Source organism: Marmota monax, unplaced genomic scaffold (assembly GCF_021218885.2).
Source record: "Marmota monax isolate L192 unplaced genomic scaffold, Marmota_monax_Labrador192_F-V1.1 WCK01_AAM20220418_F8-fsc00017, whole genome shotgun sequence".
Lineage (NCBI taxonomy): Eukaryota > Metazoa > Chordata > Mammalia > Rodentia > Sciuridae > Marmota > Marmota monax.
The window spans coordinates 2,618,033-2,644,205 of NW_026695241.1; the positions used below are offsets into that span (position 1 = coordinate 2,618,033).

The 26,173-nt window shown below is 50.2% G+C and overlaps 1 protein-coding gene and 1 long non-coding RNA gene across 2 annotated transcripts; one reads left to right on the top strand and one right to left on the bottom strand.

The window, feature by feature from the left end:
- Nucleotides 1-18,239: 18,239 nt before the first annotated feature.
- Nucleotides 18,240-19,628, bottom strand: LOC124090387 (uncharacterized). Its single transcript, XR_006851083.2, has 3 exons — nt 19,536-19,628; nt 18,727-18,858; nt 18,240-18,441 (listed from the first exon to the last, which is right to left on the bottom strand). It is a non-coding gene; the product is annotated as an uncharacterized LOC124090387 (long non-coding RNA).
- An 84-nt stretch (nt 19,629-19,712) lies between these two features.
- Nucleotides 19,713-21,618, top strand: Gsc (goosecoid homeobox). Its single transcript, XM_046441137.1, has 3 exons — nt 19,713-20,174; nt 20,588-20,847; nt 21,187-21,618. The coding sequence occupies exons 1-3, from the start codon at nt 19,820-19,822 to the stop codon at nt 21,340-21,342; spliced, it is 771 nt and encodes a 256-aa protein (XP_046297093.1). The 5' UTR covers nt 19,713-19,819; the 3' UTR covers nt 21,343-21,618.
- The last annotated feature ends 4,555 nt before the right edge of the window (nt 21,619-26,173 follow it).

A 26,173-nucleotide genomic window follows, 5' to 3' on the forward strand; every position in this document is an offset into this window, starting at 1 on the left:
CAATCCCCGGTACCCATCCCCTCAAAAAAACTGTCCGGTCGTTCTGTCTGTCTTCTGTCTGGAGGGCAGGAACTGTCTGTGTGTCCTGGATCGTAATCTTTGGTTTGAGTGTTGCTACTGCCTTCTTCTGGTTGGTGGTTCATTTGGTGGAAGCTGGATTTGTTAAATAGTTCCTAATTTTCTGTTATCATATTCACCAATCTTAGCTCCCATGATTTTCCTACTTAGAAAAATACCTCTTTATTGGAGGTCCTAATATCATGACCTTATACTTTCTTATAAAGCTTTGAAGCGGGCATGGTGGCACATGCCTATAATCCCAACAGTTTTGAAGGCTGAGGCAGGAGGATGTCAAGTTCAAAGCCAGCCCCAGCAATTTAGTGAGGTCCTGATCAATTAGCAAGAGCCTGTCTCAAAATAAAAATAAAAAGGGCTGGGGATAAGAGCCTCTGGATCCCATCCCTATACCCAAAAAAAAAAAAAAAAAAAAAAAAAAAAAAGTCCTAGCACCTTCTATGATGAACTGCTCCTGGCTCCAGCAGCCTGGACTGCCCCCTAAGCTGGCTAATGTGCTGGGGTCGCTTCTGAGCTCTGGACCCTGCTTCCCTGGTCAGTTTCTCTGTGCCAACATACCACCATGATCCAAAGACCTCTGCAAGGAGTTCCAAAATCTTCTGGGCAAATCGCCCCACTTCATGCTTCTCCGGAATGTTCTGGCTCTTCTTGGGTCTTTGTTCTTCCGTACAGATTTTAGACTCAGCCTGTTGAGTTTCTTGAACATTCCAGTTAGGATTTTGATTGAATCTGTGTTAAGTCTATAGCTCAATTTGGAGATACTTGAGATTGCTAACATAGCAAGTCTTCCTAGCCAGGACCTGAAAATGTTTCTCTATTTTCTTCCCAAAGGTCTTCCATGTTTAAAAATGATCATCCGGTGCCAGGCACAGTAGTGCATTCCAATAATCCCAGTGACTCTGGAGGCTGAGGCAGGAGGATTCAGCTCAAGGCCGGCTTCGGCAATTTAGTGAGACCCTCAACTCGAGGTAAAAACTAAAATGGGCTGGGAACGTGGCTCAATGGTACTAGTCCTGGGTTCAATCCTCAGTATTGAGGAAAAAAATCCCTAGAAGCCTTTTATCTTTTCTTGCTATTATAAATGATATATATACAATTTTGTAAGTTACATGGCTAACCGCTTGTCTCTGGTGTATAGAAATGCACTTTTCTTCTTTCTCTAATAGGAACCCCTTCATGACGTGCGCGTCGTCTTGGCCGCGGGGCGGTGCTGATCTCTGTATCCCTCCAATTTCAGGATCTATGCGCAGAGGCAGCTAGCGGTTTTTTCTTACTGACTTTGTACCCGCTACTTTGCTGAACTCTGACTAATCTTGATTATTTGCAGATGCTTTGGATTTCTTATGTAAATGATCATATCTGCTCTGAATAAATGGCAGTTTTATTTCTTCTTTACCAACCATTATATTATTTACATCTTCTCCTTGCTTTATTGCCCTGGATACGATAGGGCAATAGTAATGATAAACACTCTTAATTCAAAAAAAACAAAAAAACACTATTTTCTAAAGAGAAGGTATTTATTGAGGTACTAGGGATTGACCCCAGGAGTGCTCTACCTCTGAGCTACTCCAGCCCTATCTATTTTTTGGTACCAGGGACTGAACCCAGGGGTGCTTAACCAGTGAGTTAGATCCCCAATGCTTTTTTATTTTCTACTTAGAGACGGTGGAAGCTGCTTAGGATATCACTAAGTTGCTGAGGCTGGCTTTGCATTTAGGATCCTCCTGCTTCAGCCTCCAGAGTCCCTGGGATTGCAGATGTGCACCACCGCGTCGCGCAGCCCTTTTTTTATTTTTGAGGCTGGGTCTAGTAAAGTTGCCCTCGCTGCCCTCCAACATGTGATCCTCTTGCCTCAGCCTCCCAAGTAGCTGGGATTATGGGCATGTGCAACCCTGTGCTCATCCTCTCAGTAGATTTAAACCACTTCTTTCTGTAGTTATTTCCAGTTTTGTAAAAATAAATACGAGTTTATAACGCCATGTTTAACTGGTGAATCGGACTTATCGACCTGGACGCCCTCTATCTTTTGGTGGTTGCTGCTTTTGCAATGGAGTCTCCCCGTATTGCCCGGGCTAGCCTTGAACTCCTGGGCTCCAGAGATCCTTCCGCCCCGGCCTCTGTGCCGGGCTCTCTTTAACAATGTATTTTTTTTCCCCATGAGAAGTTCTTTTATTTGATGGTCATTATTATTTGTCTGGAGGATGTTTTATCCTTTACTTATAAACTTTTTAAATTTTCTTGGTTTTATCTATGCTTCTTAAAATTATACAGAACTCAGCGAGGCCCTGTCTCAAAACAAAAAATTTAAAAAGGGCTGGAGGTGTAGCGCAGAGGTAGAGGCACCTCTGGGTTCAATCCCAAACAAAACAAAGAACAAAGAAAGTGAAGGAAAGAAAGAAAAGAAATGACACAGGCCTCTCCTAGGTGAAATCTGCGCAAGGCCTCTTGGCGGAGGAGAGAGGGGTCCTCCTGCACACTCCTGCCTTAGCGCCCCGGGAGGGGTCAGCGGGTGCGAAGTACTTGCGATAAGAGTGAAATTATCTTGGTCAGTCAGGAAATTAATTAAGCCTCTTCCAAAACACTCACCAGTGCTGTCCTCCTCCCCAATGCCAGTGCAGCTGGGTTGTCCGTTATCTCTGAAATCCAGGCTGAAGGTCACACCAATCCCATGGAGAGGACAGGGCTGGGGCTGGCTCTTGGGCTCCCCAGCTAAGACCTAGAGTGAATTCCGGAGAAGGAGTATGGACCGGTTCTCTTGGACCTCAGCTCCGTCCTTTGCTCCTAAGAGTGGCCTACCTCCTCCTAGAAAGTGGAACCATTTAACCCCTTTCTAAAGCCCTTAGGTAAAAATTGCAACTCTCTTCCACCTTTCCCCCACAGTCCACCCTCTGCCTCTGACCTCTCCCCATCTGACCCCAACCCCAGCCTGGCCCAGTCCCCAGGGGACTCCTGGCCCCTTTCTGGTATGTTACCTTTGCATCAGCAGTTTTTTTCTCTCAGAAAGGTCATCTGCTGCTGAGGAGGGAACCCAGGTCCCTCTACCACGGAGCTGCTCCCAACCCCCCTTCTTTACTCTTGTCTGTGTGAGATGCCACTCGATATCCAGGCACCTGAACAGGGAGCTCCATCTCCCATCTGCGCACTCACTTGGTCCTGGGGTGGGGACTTTCCCTCACCCTCACCGTGGGCTCGGGTGCCCTCACTCTCCCCTCCATCTCACCCGGCTCCCACAGCCCATCTCTAGCCTCCTTGCCAGGGTCCCTGCCCTAGCCTCTCCCCATCACCCACGTCCCCTCAAGTCCTGGCTGGATTATTCATGGAGGACACATGCTGAGTGAACAGCTGGAATAATTAAGTCCCTGGGCTGAACTTGGCGCTCAAGGTCGACTGGTGTGGGACAGTGCAGGATAGCACAAATCGGATCTGTTAACATGCCCTTGGTCACTGCAGTACCCAGGCCACAGGGGATGTGACAGAAAAGAGTAGGATCCGAGCCAGTGGTCTGAGCTCCAGCTGCCATCTGCCAGCTGGTGACTGGGCTGCCACTGGGGGTCTTGTTCACCAAACCTCAGTTTTTCCATCTGTCAATCAGAGGGATTGGGCTGGATGGCTTCTGGGAGGCCTTCTGTGGTTACAGGGCTGATCAGCGTGGGAGGCTAGAATTGTGCTGGGCTGTGGACCAGCGTCTCTGCATCCTCACCTAGGGCCCTTCTTGGGGACTGCATGGGAGCATAGACAGTGGCAGCATGTGTGCTTGAATGCAGATCCAAAGCCGCCCGGCACAGCAGCCTGTGAGTAGAGAGGCGCACCATTTGTGCATTCGGTGACTATTTGCTGGGTACCTGCTGTGTGTCAAAAATTCTAGGCATGCCGGTGAGCAAAACAGGCAACAAGTCCTTGCTCATCTCTGTGGTGCTCACAGTGGTGGGACGTGGCATATAACTAGGGGACATAACATGCTTTCAGGTAGTAAGTCCAGTGAAGAAGAGGAGACAGGAGAGGGAGAAAGGCAGGGACACCCAGTAAGTACAGGGCAAGCAGGGTTGGGAACACTGGGGACAGGCTGCCCACTGGTGCATCTGAAGGATGAGCCTAAGGATGCCTGAGGCCACCAGAAGCCACCCAGCCTGCCGTACCTCAGTGCAGCAACCTCAAGAAACTTAGGCACACACCCCGTTGGCTGCATGGTTCTTGGGCTACAAAACCTGCAAGAGCCGAATGCAGTGGCACATGCCTGTAATCCCAGAGGCTCGGGAGGTTGAGGCAGGAGGATCACAAGTTCAAAGCCAGCCCCAGCAACTTAGCAAGGCCCTCAGCAACTGAGACCCTGTCTCAAAATAAAAAATAAAAAGGGCTGGGGATGTGGCTCAGTGGTTAAGTGCCCCTGGGTTCAATGGCCAGTACCAAAAAAAAAAAAAAAAATTACTGAAAAAAAGGCCCTAAGCTGAGTCAGCACCTTGAAGTCCAGGCCCAATTTTTACCATCTAGTAGCTTCGAGAGCCTGGGAATGTATGTCTGTCTCTGTCTCTGTCTCTGTCTCTCTCTCTCCTGATTTCCCCTTTATCAACAGAGGGGAGGACACTGGCAGTCTCTTTGGAACTTCTGTGGGGGCCCTTGCCTCCCATCATGTGGCCCAGGCAGGGCCAGCCTCGCCTGGTCCAGTCCTCTGCTGGTGCAGGACGGTTTCACCTGAGTTCACTCACCTGCATGCAGCAGGCACTTCCAGTTCACCCTCAAGTTCTAGTTCACACTTAAAGATGGCTGGCGTGAGACAGCGCAAGATGGCCCAAATCAGGTCCCTGGCCCACTTAGGCTCGCCTTAGTAGAGCCTGGGGTAGGCTGAGCCTTCTGGTGTGTAACGGGATCCACGTCCTCATCTGCGCGGGCACAGCCCACACGATGAGCCCTGGGCCACCAGGGAGCCTTCCTGGCCTCCCCAGCCCTGCATTGTCCACTTGACTTTTAGCTCTACTCTTGCTTTAGCCTAGAGGCCCCAGCTCCTTCCCCTGGCCCCTGTCCTGAGCAAGGGGAAATGGTACCAGAGGCAGGTACAGTGGCAGCTTGCCCTGGGGCCACGGGCCTGAGACTACACCTTGGCTTTGTCCTTAACTAGCTGTGTGGCCTGGGGCAACTCCTCAACTTCTCTGTCTCCAGTTCCCCAGGGAGATAAGGATAATAAGTGATGTAGGTGTGTGTGAGATCAGATGGGCCTGGCACTTCCAACTCCCTGGGTAAAGTCAGCTGTGTTTATTTACTAGCACTTGACTCATCAGCTTATCCTCCCTTATCATTGGGAGCCAGGATTCTTGGTGTAGGAAACAGAGATAGACATCTAAGTTTGAAAAGGTTAAATATCTCCTAACTTAGAATTAAAAGCTTCAGCTCAGACTCATGATATATTTTATGTTAAAATTCCCTTTCTTTCTCTCTCTCTCCTCTTTCATACTTGGATGGAACCCAGGGCTTCCCGGTATGCCAGGGGAGCACCCGACCATGACACTGCACCCTGGGGCCCCAAATTTGTAGTTCTTCACTCTGTTAACTTGAAAAGGCCTGGGGAAAATACCTCACCAGTCCAAATGAGTCTCCCTGGCTTCCTGATTATGCTAGATACTATTTCTCACTTGAACCAGGAATGGTCGATGCCAGGTTTCATTTGGGTTTATTTTTTGGTACTGGAAATTGAACCCAGGGGTTGTTTCACCACTAAGCTACATCCCTAGCCCTTTTTATTTATTTTGAGACAGGCTCTCACTAAGTCGCTTAGGGCATCACTAAGTTGCTGAGGCTGGCTTTGAACTTTCAATCCTCCTGCCTCAGCCTCTCAAAGTTGCTGGGATTGCAGGCCCAGCAGTTCTTTTTATTTTTTATTTTGAGACAGGGTCTTGCTAAGTTGCCAAGCCTGGCCTGGACCTTGTGACCCTTCTGCCTTAGCCTCCCAAGTTGCTGGGATTATAAGGGTGTGCCTCTGTACCTGGCTCAGTTTCTCTTGCCAGTATGATGGCCTATGCCTAAAATCCCAGTGGTTTGGGAGTCTGAAGCAGGAGGATCACAAATTTGAAGCCAGCCTCAGTAATCTAGAGAGACCCTGTCTCAAAATAAATAAAAAGTGCTGGGCGATATACAGCTCAGTGGGAGAAGACCCTTGGGTTCAAGCCCTAGTACTAAAGAGAGAGGGGGGCGGAGGGAAAGTAAGTTAGTTCGAATGGCCTAGGAGGCAGCAGGGGAGATACCTACACACCTGGCCAGGAGCCAGACATGGCCCAGTCCCAACCCTGGCGTCAGGACCAGCCCTATGTCATGCAGGTCCCTTAACCTTGGTTTCTGATTTGCCAAGCCCTACGCTGAGAATCCACGAGTGTCTGCGTAGACAACACAGGCCTGAAGCACTGCAGCATCACCACATTTACATAAAGAGGTTTTCAGGCTTATGTAGCCACAGGAGAGTCCCCTCCGAGTCTGCCGTGGGCGTGACGTTAAACACAAGCAACACAACTCGTTTCCCTCCGGCGTCACCGTCGAGTCTGACTTTCGTGAGGCAGATCCATGCCTCTCCATGCAGCATCATTTGCTGAGCCACTAAGTCACCCAAAGTCACATCCGTCAGTCCTTACAACCCCCCACAGGACCCCACTATTGACCCCATTTTACAGATGCAAAAACTGAGGCAGGGGAGGTGCCCGGAACTTGTCCAGCTGAACACAGGCGAGTCTCGCCCACTTGACAGCCCTGTCTGGAAATGGTCCTTGTGCTGCATCGCTTCCTCAACTGGCTACGCTTGAGTGAAAAGAACACAGCAGGGCTGGGGACGTGGCTCGGGGCTAGAGGACTTGCCCAGCAAGCTTGAGGCCCTGAAAAAAAGGGGAAAAAGGAAAAGAACTCAGGCCATGGGATCTGGCAGACGCGGGCCACACTCTAGCTCGGCTGCTTCATACACCTGGGTCCTTGCTTCCTGTCCCGGGGCCTCATTTCCTCACTGAGGACAGCACAACATTCACGCTATCAATGCACCAGAGCCTCCTTATCTTTTCACGTTTTTCCTCGAAAGGGTTAACCTTCTGAATCAAATGGAAGGTCCATAGAATGACTCAGTTCTTAGAAGAGGGCACTGGGAAATGCTGCCTTTGAACACCCAGGGGCCAGCCTGCCTGAGCACAGGTGTGTTCCGGCCCTCCCCCTTATTCAAGTGTAAGCTCCGTGGGGTCAGGGACTTTTTCACACTCTCCATGCTCTTCTCTAGGAGGGAGCACCATGCCTGACACACCAAAGGAAAGCACAATCTGCTGGTGGGATGCGCTGTGAACATGAACTTGAAAGATCGATTTGGGGGAAGGGGGCTAAAGGGGGTTGAATCTGGGGGTGGGTGCTTTACCACCCCTGAGCCACATCCCCAGCCCCTTTAATTTTTATTTTGAGACGGGGTCTCAAGCAATTGCCGAGAGCCTCACTTAACGCTGAGGCTGGTCTGGAAGTTGCCATCCTCCTGCCTCAGCCTCGGAGGCCCTGGGATGACAGGCATGTGCCAATATACCCAGCTGAAAGATCAAAATGGTAATCTCACAATTGGAAACAGCAATGCCAGCCGGGGACAGAGCTCAGTGGTAAAGTGCCTGCATGCACAAGGCCTGAGGTAGACCCCAGCATAAAAACAACCACAGAAGGGAACGCTTTTGTTATTATTTTAACTCCTTACAAACTATTTTCAGTCCAGTTTTGTAATCATGCACTGTATAACTACAACATGTCAGGCATTGTTTAGTGGTGCCAAGGCACAAAGATGATAATATTTATTTATTTATTTTCTTTGGTACTGGGGATTGAACCCAGGGGCGTTTAACCACTGAGTCACATTCCCAGACCTTTTTATTTTCTATTTAGAGACAGGGTCTCCTAAGCTGTTTAGGGTCTCGCTAAGTGGCTGAGGCTGGATTTGAACTTGTGATCCTCCTGCCTCAGCCTCCCGAGTGGCTAGGATGACAGGTGGGCACCACCGTACCCTGCAATGAAAATATTTATCATTATGCTCACGAACACCTCATGTGCTTCTTTTCATTGAAAGGGACTTAAGGTAAAGATTGGGATTCCACTGAAGAGACAAGAAGTTGTCACCCACTTAAAGGACAAGGCTTGAAACCTGATCTGGTTGGTCTTGAGACTTTAAAACCATGACTTGTCCACCGGGGCAGCCGCCTCCCCACCCCCTCCTGCAGCCCCAGCTGCTATCCAGGAGCCCAGGGGAGCCAGTCATCAGCAAGGGGACTCATTTCCAAGCACTGTTTGCTGGGATGAGGTGCGAGTGGAGGAAATGAGGCCGGGCAGGTGGGCCCCTGACTCCAGGTTATTTGTTTGACCCCTGGCGCTCGCTCCCTCTCACGCTGCCTGTGTGGAGAAGGAAAAGCATTCCTTATTTTGGAGAGGGCTTTTTAGGCTTGGAGGTATATTTAATTTAAATTTCACAAGTAAAACATGAATGGGGTGTTTCTGTGCCAAGGTAAAGCATTAGAGATACGGGGTGCTCAGCCCCCCCTTCATCATCAGCCCCAGTCTCAGGCCTCCCTGACAACTGGCGCCCACTGCTGTGAATCCAACAGACGTGACACTTTTTCCTCTCGTATTTGAGTTTATTTCTCCAACACGATATGGGACTTACTATGAGCCGAGCATTATTCTCATGGCCTTCCAAAGAGTAACTCATTTATATTTATGAGCCCACATCACGTGAACGAGAACAGGGATACATACAAATACGCACGCATGATCACACTGTGCTAGAATGTGGTTGTCACCAAGCATATGTCTTGGTGATCTTTCCACATCAGTGCGTATAATAAGAAGGCCTGACTCCTTCAGGGGCTGTGGTGGGGTTTTCCATTATATGGTTTATTTAATTAATACCCTACTGAGGCACATTTAAATTGTGTCCTTTAAAAAAAAATAATAAATTTCAAGCCACGTTACCATGGATATCCTTCCAGATCTGCGAATGGTAGGAGCAGGATTTCCAGGGGGATGTTCTTGGGGGATCTTGAATCTTAACCCTGAGCAGGTTGATCTCTGCCAAGCCCAGGCTGGGGACAGAGGGTGGAGAAGAGGAGAGGAGGGTGTGGAGAGCAGAGGAAGGCAGGGCTGGGCTGAGGAGTGACCTCCGCCTTGGGAGGGGGCACAGCTTGCTCAGGACCCCCAGACTTCCAAGTACCTGGCCCTTGTGTTTCCAGATGTGCACCATGGAAGCCTCTTGCTTCTTAACAAAGCAGAGTGGCTTGCTTTTGGAAGGAGCAGCAGGCCAAAGCTGAGGCAGGCCAGGAGGGGGTCTGGTGGACCTGACCCCAGGGCAGCCAGGAGGCCGGGCAAGGCATGTCAAGGCTAGCACCTCTAGCTCTGAGCCTTGAGCAAGGCACTGGACTTCTCTGGCCCTGAGTTTCTTCATCAGCAAAGCTGGAAAACACCCTGGGGCCCCTATGGCTCTAATCTGGGAACTAAGTGAAGTACTACAGTCGAAATTCCAAGGTGAAGTGGTATTTTCCTTGGAAATTCTCCTGGGTGGGATTTGAGCCTTTTGTTATGCAGGTAGCAGGAGACTCCAACTTCCTTCTAAGCCAGAGCTGGGGGCCTTTGTGGTACAAGTCCTAAAATGACTAAGGGCCTTAAGCTTGTAAAAACAAATGCAGCTATTTAGGGAACTCTTACCATGCATCCCTCTGTGCCTGGTATGGGTAATCCAAGAAGCAGGTCAGACCTCCCATTTCACAGAGGAGAAGACTGAGGCTCAGAGAACTTCCAGCTCACACAGCTCCAGAGTGTCAGAGAGGGAAATTGGTCTGGGAGCAAAACCTGTCCTGCTGGCCAGCATGTCACCCATGGGAGTCACCGCTCAGGTTACTCTCCCAGGGGGTGCTGCCATGGGAACGGGGAGCTCTGGCTCCAGAGATGGCTGAGCTCCCTGGAGCCCCATGTCTTTCTCTCACTGGGTGAATGGCTAGTTCTGCCACTGGGGACATTCTTTCACTGGACCAAGCAATGAGCACTTCTGGACTTGCTTTGTCTACACAGAGACAAAGGGAGATGGGTACCATAGTCTCAAAACAGACCCTCTACAAGAGGAGGAGGACCCACTTGAAGGAGATGTCATTGCTAAGGTCTCTAAGAGTCCACCTTTTCCAACTGTTCCAAGCCAGGAGAGAGACATCATGGAGTGGGCAGTAGCTGGGTGTAGGGCAGCCCTGCTCCTGAGGCTCCCAGAGGGCACTGGACCCGGCACCAACCTTTCCTCCCTTTCTCCCCTGGTCCACCTGAGTAGGTGATGGGGAGCTGTCACCCCCAAATAAAGCCAGTGATCAAATTCCTGCTGGGGAATGGCAGGTATCTAACCCAGGAGGGCACTTCTTTTGTTCCCTGGCTACTTCTCCCATGTCACAGATGGAAAAAGGAAGGGGACAGGGCCCAAGCAGGGATGGTGAGTCCTCCAGCTCTCTTCATTCAGGACCCACCGGGAGAACTGTGGGACACTCCCTGGGGATGCGTGGATCCTCGGGTTTGAAGGCAGCTGTTGTCTGCATGTGTGCACAGGTGTGGCTGAGGACCTGCAGGTGACCCACTCCTCTACTCCCAGTCCCCGGGAGCTGCCTGACTGACAAATGCACAGAGCAGCCCCGCCCTCTGTCTTAGGAGAGCGCCCACTGTGTTTCATTAACGCTCTGCTGCTAATAGCCTTTGGCCTGGAACTTGGGGAGCAGGAGGGAATCTGCACTTTCCTCAAACTAGTTCCTCAGCCTGCTCCTGGTGCCAAGGCCTGCGGTCAGCTGGTGGGAATGCGGGGCTGAATCAGATGCTGAACAGGCCACCCCCACACGGTCCTGGCTCAGATGCCTCCTCCTGGACCTCAGAAGGCCCTTGCAATCCTTCCAGGTCTGTCTGCAGAGCTAGCAAAGGCCCAGAGGCTGAGCAGCACAAAACAGGAAGCACCGCGTGGCCAGAACCCCGATGGGAGATGGTGGCAGAGCAGGCGGAAAGGGTAATTGAGTGCCAGACAGATTGAGGAATGGGGCATCTCGGTGCTTTTCAAGAATCTGTTTAGTATTACAGCTAAGGGAAGCCAAAGAGAGTCAAGTCCAAATCCAGGCCTCAACCTGCTGGGCAGCCACCCCTGCCTGGTCTTGACATCCTTACCTGCAGCAGGAGACAGTAACAAGGCCCAGCTTCCTTGAGTATCGTGACCATCCACTGAGCACAAGGTCCTTTCCTTCTCCCTCCCTTTTGGCTAGACCTTCAGAACTTAATGCCAAGTCCATTTGCTATACTTTCTATAAAGGGACCAGTGGTGTGGACTAATTCAGCCATGGTCACGACGCACCCTCGATGCTAGATGCTACTGTTTCTTGCTGCAGTATGCAGACACTGTGTCTCACTCAGAACTCAAACCAATAAAAAGGCAATTTGTTAGTATGCTGGAAGACAAGGTCAGACCCGACACGGATCCAAGGAGCGAGATTTTACAGTGACTCCAGCTTTGTGAGCGAGAAATATTCAATAAAGAATTTCCCTGCAACACGGAGTGGTATGCATTCGCCACACATATTCAATATCCATCTTTGATCGGAAGTGCGGAATACCTCTGGCAGGGAGAGGGCTTTGAAAAGCAGCTCTTTTTGCTGCCCCCTCCGCCTCATAGAAGCACTTGAATGGTGAGCCAGTTATTTCAAAAATCATTTCAAGTCAAACGTTCACTTGATCACTCTAGCCTAGTTTAACTTGGAAAGCTGCTTTCTGAGGGTTTTGGAAAAAAGAATGGCCACGGCTTAAATCAGAATGTGGAAAGCATCATCAAAAACTTATGTTCCCATCTCTAAGCTGACTGGAGATACTTTCAAATACAAACACTTGCAGAACTCTAGAAATTCAGAGGAAGTATCGTCACTAGTTGGGCACAAACAGGTATTGATGTCCCCATTTCACATGCAAATAGTGTACTGACCTACCAGGCAGAGTTGAAATGACTTTACCCACAAAGTTCACAAGAGGGGAATAAAAGTGTAGACAGCTATTTAAAAAAAATAAAAGAATAAAAAAGCCTGCATGTGCATGGTATCATGTGGACAAGAGGGGTTCTTTTTAGTTGAACTGTACTATGTGTTTTTTTGGTACAGGGATTGAATCCAGGGGTGCTTAACCACCAAGCCACATCCTCAGCCCTTTTTTATATTTTATTTAGAGACAGGGTCTCAATGAGTTGCTTAGTGCCTCACTTTGGCTGAAGCTGGCTTTGAACTCACGATCTTCCCTCCTCAGCCTCCAGAGCCACTGGAATCACAGGCATGTGCCACTGCGCCGGGCCTGTCGTATGTTTTGCTCATACAGTATTTTGAATTCCCCAAGCTGTCCTTGCTATGAACAGATGACTTTCCCTTGTAATACACAAATCACCAACAACCCATGACATGGGTGATAGACACTTGTGATTTTTAAACCCAAGAAATTCTGGTCCGCAGAAAGAATTTTACCACTAAATGAAATCAAATCCAGAGGGTAGGTCAGGCAACATTCAGTTTTTGTCCTTGGGTTATAGGTAAACAACCCTAATAAGGTAACAAACATGAACTCTCCAGAGGAGGCAGCCGCGGAGCTGGTGTTGGGGCTGACAGGCCCAGAAACACTGAACCAAGCCATTGTAGACAATGAAGGAGTATGGAGTTGAGGGAGGGTGTGTGTGAGAGAGAGACAGTGTGTGCACACATGTGCACCTAGGCACATTCCAAACTTCATGACCTGTGATGGTGGGATGGGACAGGTGAAGTACCTGTGGCCTCTGAAGGTGGCCCCATTTCCCATTACTGGCCTGACTCCTGCTTCTGAAGTTTGGGATTCTGCACATACACACACACAAAAAGCAAGGCTGTTGCCTCTTAAAAATGCAGTCAGGGCCCACAGAAGTGTCCCTCTAGGAGGTCAGGAAACTATTGAAAACCAAGCTCTGCAGAGATGCTGGAGTACTGAGGACAGAATGTGCTGAGGGAGGATGTGCTTATGAGTCTTTTCATTGTGATGTATCCAAAGCATCAATAATGCTACCTGGTGTAAATTATACCCCGAGAAGTCTCGAGATGATGTACCAGCAAATAACCATTTCATCAAGTCCTATTTTTAAAAATGAGTACACTGGGCTGGGGCTGTAAGCCATTGGTAGCATGTGTGAGGCCCTGGGTTCCATCCCAGCACCATCCAAAAAAAGAAAAAAAAAAAAGAATATACTTCCCATATCTCCAGATGTTAACTTTTCTGGACACCTAACGGTTACCTGTCACCATGGTTAGCTTTTGCTATAATTTTCAGTTTTGCTTCGTAATATTCTTTTGCTAAAAAGAAACAAAACAAACTCAACATTCCAAAGTATTTTTAAAGTACTGAGTGTCTTTCTTTTATCCAAAACACTTTCCTTGCCCAGCTTACTTTGACCCCTAACACACTTTGGGGGTCAAGTTTCTCAAAGTTAGGCAGTTCTAGGCTGTAGAACTAATTCATTTTTCCAAGAATTTAAAATCTACAGGTAACACCCCCCCAAATTTTTACCCTAATTCATTTTGAAATAGACTTAAAAGGTTAGGCTAGAGTATTGAATATTTAGGGGAGGAAAAAAAAAGACAAAACAAAAAGCCTAGAACTTTCTTTTATGTCATGAAATGGGTCCTTCCCTTTTGGGGTTGTTGACCACCACTGGATGAGTTGGAATGCTTGAGAACCATACTTAAAACACCTCCTCCTCCTGTCTTTCCTAGACTCTCTCTCTCTCTCTCTCTTTTTTTTCTTCTTAATTAGATTCATCCCAGCAAGGTCTTTTTTTAGAAAGAGGATTTCAATTTGTTAAGTCAGGCCACTCAACTATGCAAAAGAAAAAAATGAGAAAAATGAGGGTCTCCCCCTGCCTCGTGAGAGTTCTTTTCCCCAGTTCCTCCAAAACTTCACAAAGGGACCGTGTCACTTGAAAGTCTGCACTTGACAAGACTGACACAACAAACATGGGCACGACCTCAGAGCAGCTGGAAAGGATCCAGGCCTGCTGCCTGGAAGTGCACATGCTGCAGGAAGTACACATGCCGTCCCTGCTCACATGCACGCACTGGTCTGCTGTCTCCCCCGGGGTGAAGGCATACAGTTCTCATGCTAGCACTTATTTGGGGGAGACAAATACATTAGTAACAAATGGGTTTACACAAATTTATATGCTTTTTTTTTTTTTTTTTCAGAAACTCTGGGAGCCCAGAGGGCTCTGAACTGCACCCTGCCCCAACTGTGCAACACCAGTAGCAACCACCTTCCACCAAGAAAGACCCACCCATGGCTCAGATCACTGATTCTGTGCCCCGGATGATTCTCCTCCGAGACTGATGTTTGCATCTTAATAGGTCTGTGATATGAAGCCATTTCGCTGGTAACATTCTGAAATGATACCTAGATTTTTAACACCTATTTGTATGTTGGACTGATCAGCAACACCCTAGGACAAGCATTTAATGACATGCCCGTCAGTCCCTGAACCCTGCTTAAGTGTCCTCTTGGATGAGCTGGCAGAAAAGTGACAGAAATGTTCTTTAATAACTATGGTTTATCCATTTCTTTCAGATAGTAAGTGGCACGTTCTCACCTCATTTGCAGCTTTTAATCCCAAATGGACATTGCTTTTGAAATACCCTCTTTCTTTCTTTTCTTTTCTTTTTTTCTTTTTCTTCCCTGAGGCTGCCACTTGAAAGTTGAAATCTAGCAAGAATGTAATGGTAGGTGCCGGCTTTCTGAATTACAGGGTGACTGCCTGAGCTGTCCTAAAAAGCAAGTGTCTTTTTTATGCCGCATAAAAGACTGAAATGTTTACATATCAAAAGGCTATAGGCCAATTTCTGTCAAAATTACACATGAAGTTAAGCAGTACAAGCAATTTATTTAAACACTAGTCATTGTAGAAAAATTCAAAACCATATGCTCTTTTAGCAGTTTTTCACAAATGCATTTGACCCATGACTTGGCTAGACATACAAGCTTCATAATTTACTCTAAATTTCAAATCCCCTTGACGTTTAAATAAAAGATCTTCATTAATGAGGTTTACATGAATGAAAACTTTAGAAGCTGATATCGGTTAGCAAGGGGCTTCAGGACCGTCTGTGCCTTCGCTCTAATTTTCAAATGACTGACTTTGCTTAATCATTTCAAGAGAAAGTTCCTCTGAGAACAAATTATCATCATTTGCATTCTGCGATTTGCAAAAGCAACGGTGCAGTCACTTTGAAACAAACTTTGAAAGTGGATTTCTGCAACCCAGGAAAACTGAAGCTATTTTTTCCCCCTTGAGGCCTTGGGAACACGTCATTTTTCGACACCCTCTTCTCTCCCAGGGCTACGTGCTTTCCCTAACACCTTGATGAGCTTGTTCTTAGGGTTTCGGGTGTTTTTCTTTAGAATGTTTCAAAACTTCTATCAAAAATCATCTGGTAAGTTCCCTATGTTTAGCTGAATGCAAGAGACCCTGGACAAATGCGTCGCTGGTTAGCTTTAGCGGGCAGAGACTGCACGGGTGGAGGCTGCGCGGGTGGGTCAGCACCACCAGGGACCAGCCTCCCCGAATAAGGCTAGAGCTATCGGAGGGGTCCTTCAGGGACCAGCAGAACTGTATTGCTGGTTTGGCGCACCAATTTTGAAACATTAGATTTTTTTTTTTTTAAAAGCCTAAACACCAACGAGAATACCAATTTGCGCTGTGAAAACTACTGAGGTCTCCTTGCTGCGCGCTGGGGACCTACAGAGACATTAGAATTGTTCCTAATTCCTCTGACCTCCATGCAGCCTGGAGGGCTAGGTTATCTTTGAAAAGGACACGCCAGCTTTTTGCACATGATAAGAAAAATCTTACTTACATGCATCGGATTATAAACTCTGCTCTGTGATCAGGCAAGAGAGTGAGAGAATTAAGAAACGAATCCTAAGAAGTTGGGGCCGGGTATGCATTTTAAAATACAGCTGCGGGGAGTGGGGTGTAAAGAGAAAGGGGACAGCTTTTTCCACGATGAAAATATCTCGGGGCGCGGAGATATGCCCAGGCACACACTCCAAACTTGAGTACTCTGTTTTAAATCAGAGAAGCAATTTAATCTACACTCTTTGAATCAATTTAGCGATGACCGCAGCGCAAGTCGCCTTCCATAGAGGCCAAACAGAAAATATACCTTACGCATGTGGAATCCACTGATCTATTCTTTAATATTTTTAAAATGAGGGCTATTACCGGGGCGAATGACTCCTCAACAAACACATTTTCATAGACTTCTGCGTGGTGATTGCTTTGTGTGAAATCGTGTTTGGGTGATAATAGGGAAAATCAGCGGCGTGTTTACTGCCTTTCCCACCGAAGCGCTCCCGGCTGCCGCTGGACGCTCCGGGTCCTCCCATGCTGAGCCGTGCGTGTGGGGCCGACAAACAATCGCTTAGCAACACTAGGCGGACCATTTGCTTGCGTTGCATTTGTTATTCCAATTGCGCCAGGCAATGAGGGGCAAGATTGGCGCGTTGTGGACACTTGTGGGTTTTCGTCCTTAGAGGAGGTGCGGTACCGGGCCAAAGAAGACGCCTTTCTGGCGTCTGCCTCCCCGCGGACAAAGAGGAAGGACCACAGATTGAGGGGCACCCAGGTGGGGGAGGTACGCCAGGCAGGGGTGAGCTGCGTGAGAGGTGGCAGAATGAGTAGTGTGTGGCTCTAGGTCCCTGTGACCCCTTCCCTGAAATTCTCCTCCATTAGAGGATAGAGCTTGCAAATTCGCTCTTATCTTAGACTCAACTGATTCAGAGACCCTGCCCTAATGCTGGGGGCAGGGGTGGAGACAGCACACTCCTTTGTCCCGATGAAAAGAACAAGAAAATGTCCTTTAGTCCATCCCCAACCTCCTTGGGCCAGTTACCTTCCTAATTTTAAGGTTGTAAGGGACTCAATGAATGTTGGATTAGGTTCGATCAATTAAAATCCTGAGGCCTCCAAAAGACGGGCAATTTACAAAGTGTCTCCATTTATTCCAACTCTGATGTTCAGACTGGATACTCTTCCTTCTAGTGGTTGGGGAGTTAGCCAGAGGGCTTCAGGAAAGTGAAGCACAATCTAGGATTTTGTTCAACCTGATCATTAAGGACAAGAATCAAGAGGAAGAAGACAGGAGGGGTGGACTTGGCCAGCGAGTTGGTTCTACACTTTTAAATATTTGGAGGCCCTCCGTAGTTCTGAGACTGAGGTTTTGTTGGGGGTCCTGATTTGAGCACTCTTCACGACAACTAATGGACTAGGAATCTGCCTGTAGAATCCTACTTGGCTTCTGCCTCCCCCTGATGCAGGCAAAGATCTTAAAAGACGCACCCCCGCAAAGTTCGCCCGCCCAGCAACCAGCACAAATGCATATAAATTCACTGCTGAAATTGCAGCCTCCAGTTTTCTTCCATCCATTGCCCTGTACAACGGAACCTGAGAAAGGCGGGCGGCAGTATGTGTGCTCTGGGACCTAGTGACCCATTCGCTGTCTCTCAGAATGGAAAATCTGCTTCCCTCCCTGGTTAGTAGAGAGCGAAGGCAGGTTTTCTTACCGTAGACCTGACCTCTGAAAGAGAGGGTCACTCTCCTTCCTGGGAGGTTATAATTATTATTTTTAAATCTATGGCTTCCCCAAATTGAGACCCATTTCCATCCGGCCTTAATCTCTCCCAACAACCTCTAGTTTGCACAGCAAAGAACCAAGTCTCCAGACCACCCGAGCCGGTGGGCGTTAGGATGTGGAGCTTCAACTCCGGGGAACTAGGAGGAGAAGCGCGCACTAGCCCTCGTTCCGCGGCCCCAGCGCATTGCCGAGTTCTGCGCCCCCGCACGACCAAAGCTCCGCTCGACGGCTCTTTGACTTGGGAAAGGAATTGACAAGTGGCCTTTCCCCGGTGCTTGGGAAGAGGCAGCGTAGTTGACTTAGTCTTACTGAGGTGATTTTAGACAACTTTTCGGGAACCCCTGGTTAATCAGTTCCAGAAAAATCGGGTAGGAGTTAAAGGCGAAAAAATGGGTAGGAGTTAAAGGCGGCCTTCCTTCGGGACTCTGGCGGGGTCTGCCATCCCCGCCCAGGGCGGTCTCCCGTCTCAGTCGGTGCTGGCCCTTCCCCCTGGAATGGCTGTCGTTGCTGGCGCAAAGCCCCGAAGAAAGACGGCTTTGGAGTCCAGGGGCTTGCGCCCAGGCCGCAGGACCTCAGGGGCTCTTTCGTTCCGCGCACACTGTCGCCTACCTTCTCGAAGAGCGCTCAACAGCCTGCGCGCAGAATGGACTGGCTGCACCTCCGGCGGCTCCAGCGGGCGGCCGTGCTGTGCGGAGAAACCCGCAAGTCACTGCGGCTGCCTTTGGCAAGCAGGGAGGGCCTTGGTACAGGCCCCCGGGACCGGGGAACCCAGCCTGGGCCTGCCAGGCTGAAGTTAAGGGGCCTGTCATTTAGGGAGTGAGCAGGTCCAAGGGGAAAAATGCGACTCAATTGTTCCGGAGGAAGACTGAGAAGCCCCAAAGGCTCCAATCTGGATTGAAAACCCAAAACAGGGAAAGAGGACACCCCACTTCTAAAAATAAGAATCAACAAGGAAAAGCACAAAACCTACCGACACCCACGCAGGGGGCAGCTGGAAGCATCGCTTCTGAGTGCTACTCTTGAACTTTAAATAGTGGCTGAATTCGGTCTTCGTTGTGTAAGGACCTAGGGACTGTCATGGTAGTTTTCTGACCCAAAGCGTCTGGGGGGGGGGAGAGAAAGAGAGAGAGAGAGAGAGAATGAATATGAATTTTAGAAAATACAATGCACCTTTTCTTTCATCGTTTTTGCTTTACAAATTTTGACTTTTGCAAAAACAAAAGGCTGGGGTGGGGAGTGGGAATTAACCAGCTGATTGGGAAGAGAACTTTAAAGATTAAAAAAGAGAGAAGGAGTTGAAATTAGGCCGTTCGTACACGGAGGCCCAAGGAGGAGCGGAATTTTCAATCCTACTTGAGGAAGGACACACTCACATTTTCTAAAACAAAACAAATTCCGAAAGAAGTAGCCCCAAAGTAAAACCGGCCACAATGAATGTGAGCTAAAGGCAGAGGAAATCGCACCCAATAATAGGACCCAATCTGAGAAAAAAAGGTGGGGGCGGAGAGGTCGGGCGGAGGGAGTTGTTAACTGCGGCAGTACAATGGAATTAATGAGATTAACCAGGGCAATTAGGCCGCCCGCCCAGCTCGACCGGCCCGCGGCGGGGCTGCCGAATGGAAAAGATTAGGTTAATTTCATTAATTCTCAATCCACAATCTCTTCTCAGGCTCTGTCACCCCCTCCCCTTGGCACCTCTCCCCCTCCCCTGGAAAACCTCCCCCCACCCAAAGGAGAAGAAAAGGCCAAATCTGGTTCTGTTTGTCATCTGCATATTACCAGGAACTAAATCCAGGATGACGTCGACTCGGTATAAAACCAACAAGAGGTTCAGCTGGTCCGAGCTCGTCCTACCCGCGGGTTGAGTTCAGCGAGCGCTGCAGCGAGGGGCGGGCGGGAGGAGGGCGAGCGGACGCAGGGGGCGGGGAGGGGCGCGGGGCTGCACGCTCGCCGGCGCTCTCTTTCGGTTTGGTCGGCGGTAGGAGGAGAGCGGACACCCCCACTTTGAGGCATTTTCCTCTGCGTGTCCCCGCTGCCCTCTGGTCCCGGCGCGGGTCTCGGGGATGCCCGCCAGCATGTTCAGCATCGACAACATCCTGGCCGCCCGGCCGCGCTGCAAGGACTCGGTGCTGCCGGTGGCGCCCAGCGCCGCGGCTCCGGTCGTCTTCCCGGCCCTGCATGGGGACTCGCTCTACGGCGCCAGCGGAGGCACCTCCTCGGACTACGGCGCCTTCTACCCGCGCCCGGTGGCCCCTGGCGGCGCGGGCCTCCCGGCCGCGGTCGGCGGTTCCCGCCTAGGCTACAACAACTACTTCTACGGGCAGCTGCACGTGCAGGCGGCGCCCGTGGGCCCGGCCTGCTGCGGGGCCGTGCAGCCGCTGGGCGCCCAGCAGTGCTCCTGCGTCCCGACGCCCTCAGGTATGGTCGCGCTCGCTCGGGCCTTCGCAACCTAGCGCTGTCGTTAGTCCCTGGGATGGTGGCGCTTGCTTTGGTCACCTTGCACAAACTTTTCCTCTTGCGAACCCCCATTTCTTGGCGGAGTTTGCACACGTCTTACTGCAAACTTTTCGCGAGTTAGCGAAAGTAACTCGCGTAGTGTCCGGGTTAGGATTCCACGCCCAGGCCATAATTTAGTGCCTGCCGTGGGGAAAGTTAGGTTTTTTTAAATTCCCCGACTGGCTCTGGGGCTTGAGGGGGGATGATCCCTCCCATTTTCCGGCACCTCGACCCCTTTGTAGCTGTTTTTTAAGTGGGAGAGGATTGCGGGCTGGCCGGCGGGCGTGCGCGCGGTGACGAGGGAGGAGGCTGACTGTGCGCCCGCCTTGCCGCAGGCTACGAGGGCCCAGGCTCGGTGCTGGTGTCTCCAGTGCCGCACCAGATGCTGCCCTACATGAACGTGGGCACGCTGTCGCGCACCGAGCTGCAGCTCCTCAACCAGCTGCACTGCCGGCGGAAGCGGCGGCACCGCACCATCTTCACTGACGAACAGCTCGAAGCGCTGGAGAACCTCTTCCAGGAGACCAAGTACCCGGACGTGGGCACGCGCGAGCAGCTGGCCCGGAAGGTGCATCTCCGAGAGGAGAAAGTGGAGGTAGGCACCCAGCCCGCCGGCGGTGTCTAGTGGTCCTTCCCAGGGAGCAGGGCCCCAGGCGGGTTGGCCCCAGGCGGGTTGGCCCAGCTCTCCTCCAAGCTCCCTAAACTTTAAAAACTTCCCGGTGGCAGCCTGGAGGCTGGAGGGCGCTTTAGGCCCAGGAAGTCGGGAGAAAACGCGGAAGCCGGAGCTAGTGGCTCCGCTCCTTTTGTTGGTGTGCGCGCGGTGTCCGCTCGCGATTCCACGGCCCGTTCATCCGGCGGCCACACGGAGCCCCGGGTGTGCTGGCGGTGGGGCAAGCGTCCCTTAACTGTTGTTTTGTGCTCACTTGCGCAACAGGTCTGGTTTAAGAATCGCCGCGCCAAATGGAGGCGGCAGAAGCGGTCCTCATCCGAGGAGTCGGAAAACGCTGAGAAGTGGAACAAGACGTCGTCGAAGGCGTCGCCGGAGAAGAGGGAAGAGGAAGGTAAAAGCGATTTGGACTCGGACAGCTGACGGCCGCGGGATGGCCGTGGCGCTTGCCTGACTCAAGGACTTGCACAGACAGACGATGCTACTTCTTGCACACGCGCTGCCTTGCGGGAGGGGGTCGAGAAAGAGGAACGAGGAGCTGTAAATAGTGTACAGAGCCGGGAGGGTCGGCGCCTGGGGACTGGCGGGCAAGCGGGTTCTCGCAGCCCCGCGCGGTCAGAGGCCGCCTGCATCTTGCTCCCCACTGTAGTATTTATAGTTAAGTTAACGGTGACAGTACAATAAAGTGACGGTGATGTAGATGGGCCAGTCTGTATTTCCTACCACCACCACCACCACCACCATCAGTCCGAGGCCTAGAAACCCATTTAGTTTGTAGCATCTACAGAAAAATTGAGCAGCTTTGACCTGTCAAAAGGAAGGAACAAGAAAAACTCGGGGGGGGGGGGGAACTCACCGAGGGATGGATTGGAACGGGATGGGGTCCCAGTTTAACAGTAAGCCTCGGCCCTAGTTCTCCAGGAAGGAGTGAAGTGTGGCCTTGCGGACGTGATGTGAGGGTCTGCCAGGGTTCTTGCTCCTTGCTCCCGCTGGGAGAAGGAGCACACCTTCCTTCTCTGTAGAAGCCAGAGCTACAGACCGAAGCTTCTCCAGAGCCCTAGTCTATTTCTGTGAAATCTCAGACCAAAGATGGCCAGTCCACGGCTGAGTTAGGCAACGGACATGCCTGTTCCCCCGGGTGCTTTCCTCGATCTTCCACGAAACTCCCCGCAGCCCTAGTTGGCACTGTAGCCACACGGCAGCCAGGAGGACCTCTGCCAGGAGACCAAGTACCCGGACGTGGGCACCCTTTTCCCTGGGCGGCTGAGTGGCCAGGGCTGAGGGATGCGCTCTCAGTCAGTCTAGGAGGGCACGGGGAGAGGGTTGCTTTGAAGTGGCAGTACCAGTCCCCACCCCCATGTCGCTCTTTTCTTCTGGAACTATCTACCTTCCACCCACCCGGGGCTGGAATAAGGAACTCCAGCGAGCCAGTTGCGGGCTGGCTATGCCCGCCCCGCCGGGTCTGCAGTTAACCAAAGACTGGAGAGGTCTGCCGGAGCCCCTGAGCTAGGGATAAAGAGTAGATCACTCCGCAGGCCATTCAGGGCATGGAGTGAAGGCCAAGGCCAGAAGGGATAGCTTTTAATATGTTGAATTTTATTCTGCTCACTTACCCAAGAGGAAACCTGGGCTTAGAGCCCTCTTGGGCTCCTCAACCCTCCTGTTCCCGGAGCAGAGAGTTTGTTCTTGCTGGGCCTCCTCACATGTTCAGATCAAGGTCCCTACAAGGGAAGGGGCAAGGCCTTCAGGCTGGCTAATTGAACAGCTACCAAAAGGAACTTTGTTTACAAACAGCACTTGTTTTTTCCACATCTTGTGGGTTTGCAAATGTGACCCCTGGAGCATATGAACTAGCCCTTGGAAAGCTTGGAGTGCTAGCTCTCCAATACTGCCTTTTCCACAAGCAGTATCCCTAGGCAGAGGAAAAGGGCAGTGGCAAGGGTCAAGACTGCATCAATTTGTGACTTTGGGCACGCTGCTTAACCTCTCTGTCCCCGGTATTCCATAACTGTAAAATGGGCACAGTAATAGAACCTGCTTCCCAGGGTCCTTGTGGACACTACTTACTTAAGAGCCTAAGGGACTCTTTTCAACATGACTACTTAATTTAGAAAATGTGAGCATGCTTTATCTAATTCAGCTCCTATACTTCCAGATGTATGTACATTATCCAATTTTATCTTCAAGAACTCTAAGATGGGTAATGTCACCATTTTACAGATGAACATGTTAAGGGTTTGAAAAGTTAAGGACATTAACAACAAGCAGCTCATAAGAAATAAGGCGGGAACATGGCCTTTGCCTCAGTGAGTCTTATACCATAATTGGAAATGTTTCCACTAATAACAGTTCTTGTGAGAAATATTCAAAGAAACTGTCCTATTTGGTTTCAAATGAATCTTGAAATGGCTGTTGGTATACCTCCTTAGACAGCAGACTTCAGAGTGAGACAGCAGTGCCTGCCATTGCTCCCAGTCATTGATAGCTGATGTTCCTGGAGGGTGTCCTCCCTACCTTTGAAGAGGAATCAGCCCGCAGGGATATCTGCAACATTTTAAGGCAGGAGAGAAGTGAGCAGTGTCATTTCACCCTGAGAGAGTTGCCTTCTAAACTCCTGTGTGGCTTTTCCCTATAAAAGGGAATTTTTCATTTTAAAGAAAGTTTGCATATATTCTGGAAAGAGGTCTAAGGCAAATGGTCCAGGGGAGATAAGGGAGGGGTTGAACACCTGGTGAAAAGCCATGAGTGGAATAGAGGGGGACCAAGCTCCCAGCTTGTTCCAGAGTAGGCCCAAGGTGACAAGAGAACTCTCCCTCACTGTCCACGTCTCCATGCCTGGAGTCCCCTGCAGAGGCTTCAGGATTGGCCCAGCTCACAGGAAATAAACATAATAAACGTCTGGAGTGAAGAGGGAAATGTCAGCATGGTCTAATTATAGTCCACCCACCTACCTTGTGCATGCCCCAGGCAGCTGTGGGGTTCAAATCTCCATCTTAGACTGGCTCTTGGTGGCAGGAGGGCCAGCTGGGGTCATGGAGCAGAAGGCACTCGGGCCTCGTAATTTTCTTCAGTGGGAATTGGGGTCACACTGTTGGAAAGTGGTATGTGTCCTCGGGCAGGGTGTAGGCCAGTCAGCCTGGCTTAAGAGGTTTCAGATTCATGTGACCTCTCATCCTGTCCACTGAAGGTGTTCTGCCCATTCCATAGTTGAGCAAACTGAGGCACAAGACTAACGCCAAGAAGCAAAATGAGAATTGTGACCTGCAAGGCTCCTGGACCTTATGATTTGCAAGGGGATGTGGGTAGGCCTCTCACCAACAGCAAATGACTACAAGAGTGAGTGTAACTGCCCCGCCTCACAGACTCTAGTGAAGAGCAGTAGTGACGATTGTGACCCCTCACACTAGTCTAGCACTTTACACACCACACTTCCACTCTCAGGAGGGGGAAGCTGCAGCCCATTCTCCAGGTGGGAATTGGAGGCTCAGTAAGAATAAATAGTAAGTGGCAGAGCAGGCCCTGGACCCCCGTGCCCAGCAGACTTCCCACATACTTCTTGCAGTGATATGAGGTCTGGAGTAATGGCTTCCAGGTGTCCCTGGCCACCTGAGCCAAGTGGGCCCTGCTTGGAAGGAGCTGGGAGTCTTGGGATTCCTACCATCTTCCTCCATATCTATTGGTTCTTGGCAGTAGCAGGGCACAAGCTAGGGGACAGGACCCAAAAACAATTGCTGCATAAACAGTGGCCACAGAGAGCTGATTTCAGTTTCAGTCCTTTGATCAAATTGTGTTTTATTGATATTTGAATTTTTTTTTTCAGTATGAGAGATTGAACCCAGGGCCTCACACGTCCTAGGCAAGTGCTCTATCACTGAGCTTCATCCCCAGCCCTTATTTTATTTTGAGTCAGGGTCTCCCTAACTTGCCTAGGCTGGTCTTGAACCCGTGATCCTCCTTCCTCAGCCTCCTGGGATGGGGGTGGGATACCATGCCTTGAGTAAACTTTGAACCAAGAGTTCTAACAGTCACTTGGAGGATATCCTCTTCAGGGGCATGAATGGGACGGAATCAAGCAGATTCTCTTGTTTTCGTTGCTCAGGGGCAACATTTGGTGGCCAAGATCTAGGGGTGACGGGGAGGTCTTTTTCCAAAGTGTATGAAGTTTCCAGTGACTCAACTAAAATGGCTCAGGCATCAAGACTGCCATCCAGAGAGCCAGAGCCCTTCCCAGGCTGGCCTTCTGTAACCTTGAGCTTCGTGCCTAAGTGAAATTAAGGGCACGTAAAACGCAAAGCCCCACCCTTATGAGGTGAACTTGGCGGCCAAGGAGAGCGAACAGGGCACCTTAAGGCCAGTAAAGCTGGGTGGCTGGACTTTAAAGCCACAAGTCTACAAGCTTTACAGATGGGGTCACATCCTGGCCCAGTCACCTGCAACAGGTTAAGCTCTGTGTTTCTGTCAGTCTCCTTCCTCACCTGCAAAATAGGCTGGGGGGGGGGGTGGTAGAGCGTTAGAGATTAAGAGGGAACCCAGCTGAGTGTCTGACACATCCATTATCTCCCAGCAGCTGGATAATGACCTGCATAAGTAGGTTGGAATTAAGGAATGTCCCTTGTTTTTAATTGTTGTTGGCTCAGGAGCTTACCGCCTGACCACAGAGCAGAGTCTAATGCAATTACCTGCCGTGGCTGGCGTGGAGCAAGACAGAATAACCTGCATTCTGCCCCAGAGCTTGAGGACGACAGGATTTAGAGGGAACAAGGAGAATAGTTGGAGTGGGTTTGGATTTGATTTCCAAGTTTTGTGAAATGACCTTGAAGTTTTTCAAAAGTAAAGCCAAAACAAATCCCAGCAACCCATGCAGAGCCCCTTGAAAGTACTGGAAGAGATGGATCTGACTGAATCTGTCAGCTATTGGGACCTCTCATTTGTTAAAGGGATGAAGGGCATCTCCAAGGACTGTCCCTAGAGCCCTGTGACAACACAAAAGGTCTCTGCTGATCATGATGGCTTGGTTTTAAACCTGGGAAAAAAATAGAAAGCTATTGTCTCTGCTGTCCAAATGGCCCACAGAACAAGCAGGGGAACTGCAGCATGTTGAGGTATTTGAAAGTGGGTCTATAATTTTTGGATTCCAGCAGCCTTCATCTATTCCCAAGTGTCCAGCCCTGGGAAGCCTCAGCGAGAGACGATCTTAAAAGTCCCTCTACCAGCCCTCCCTTTTCCCCAGGGGTTCCTTCCACTTAGACCTTCT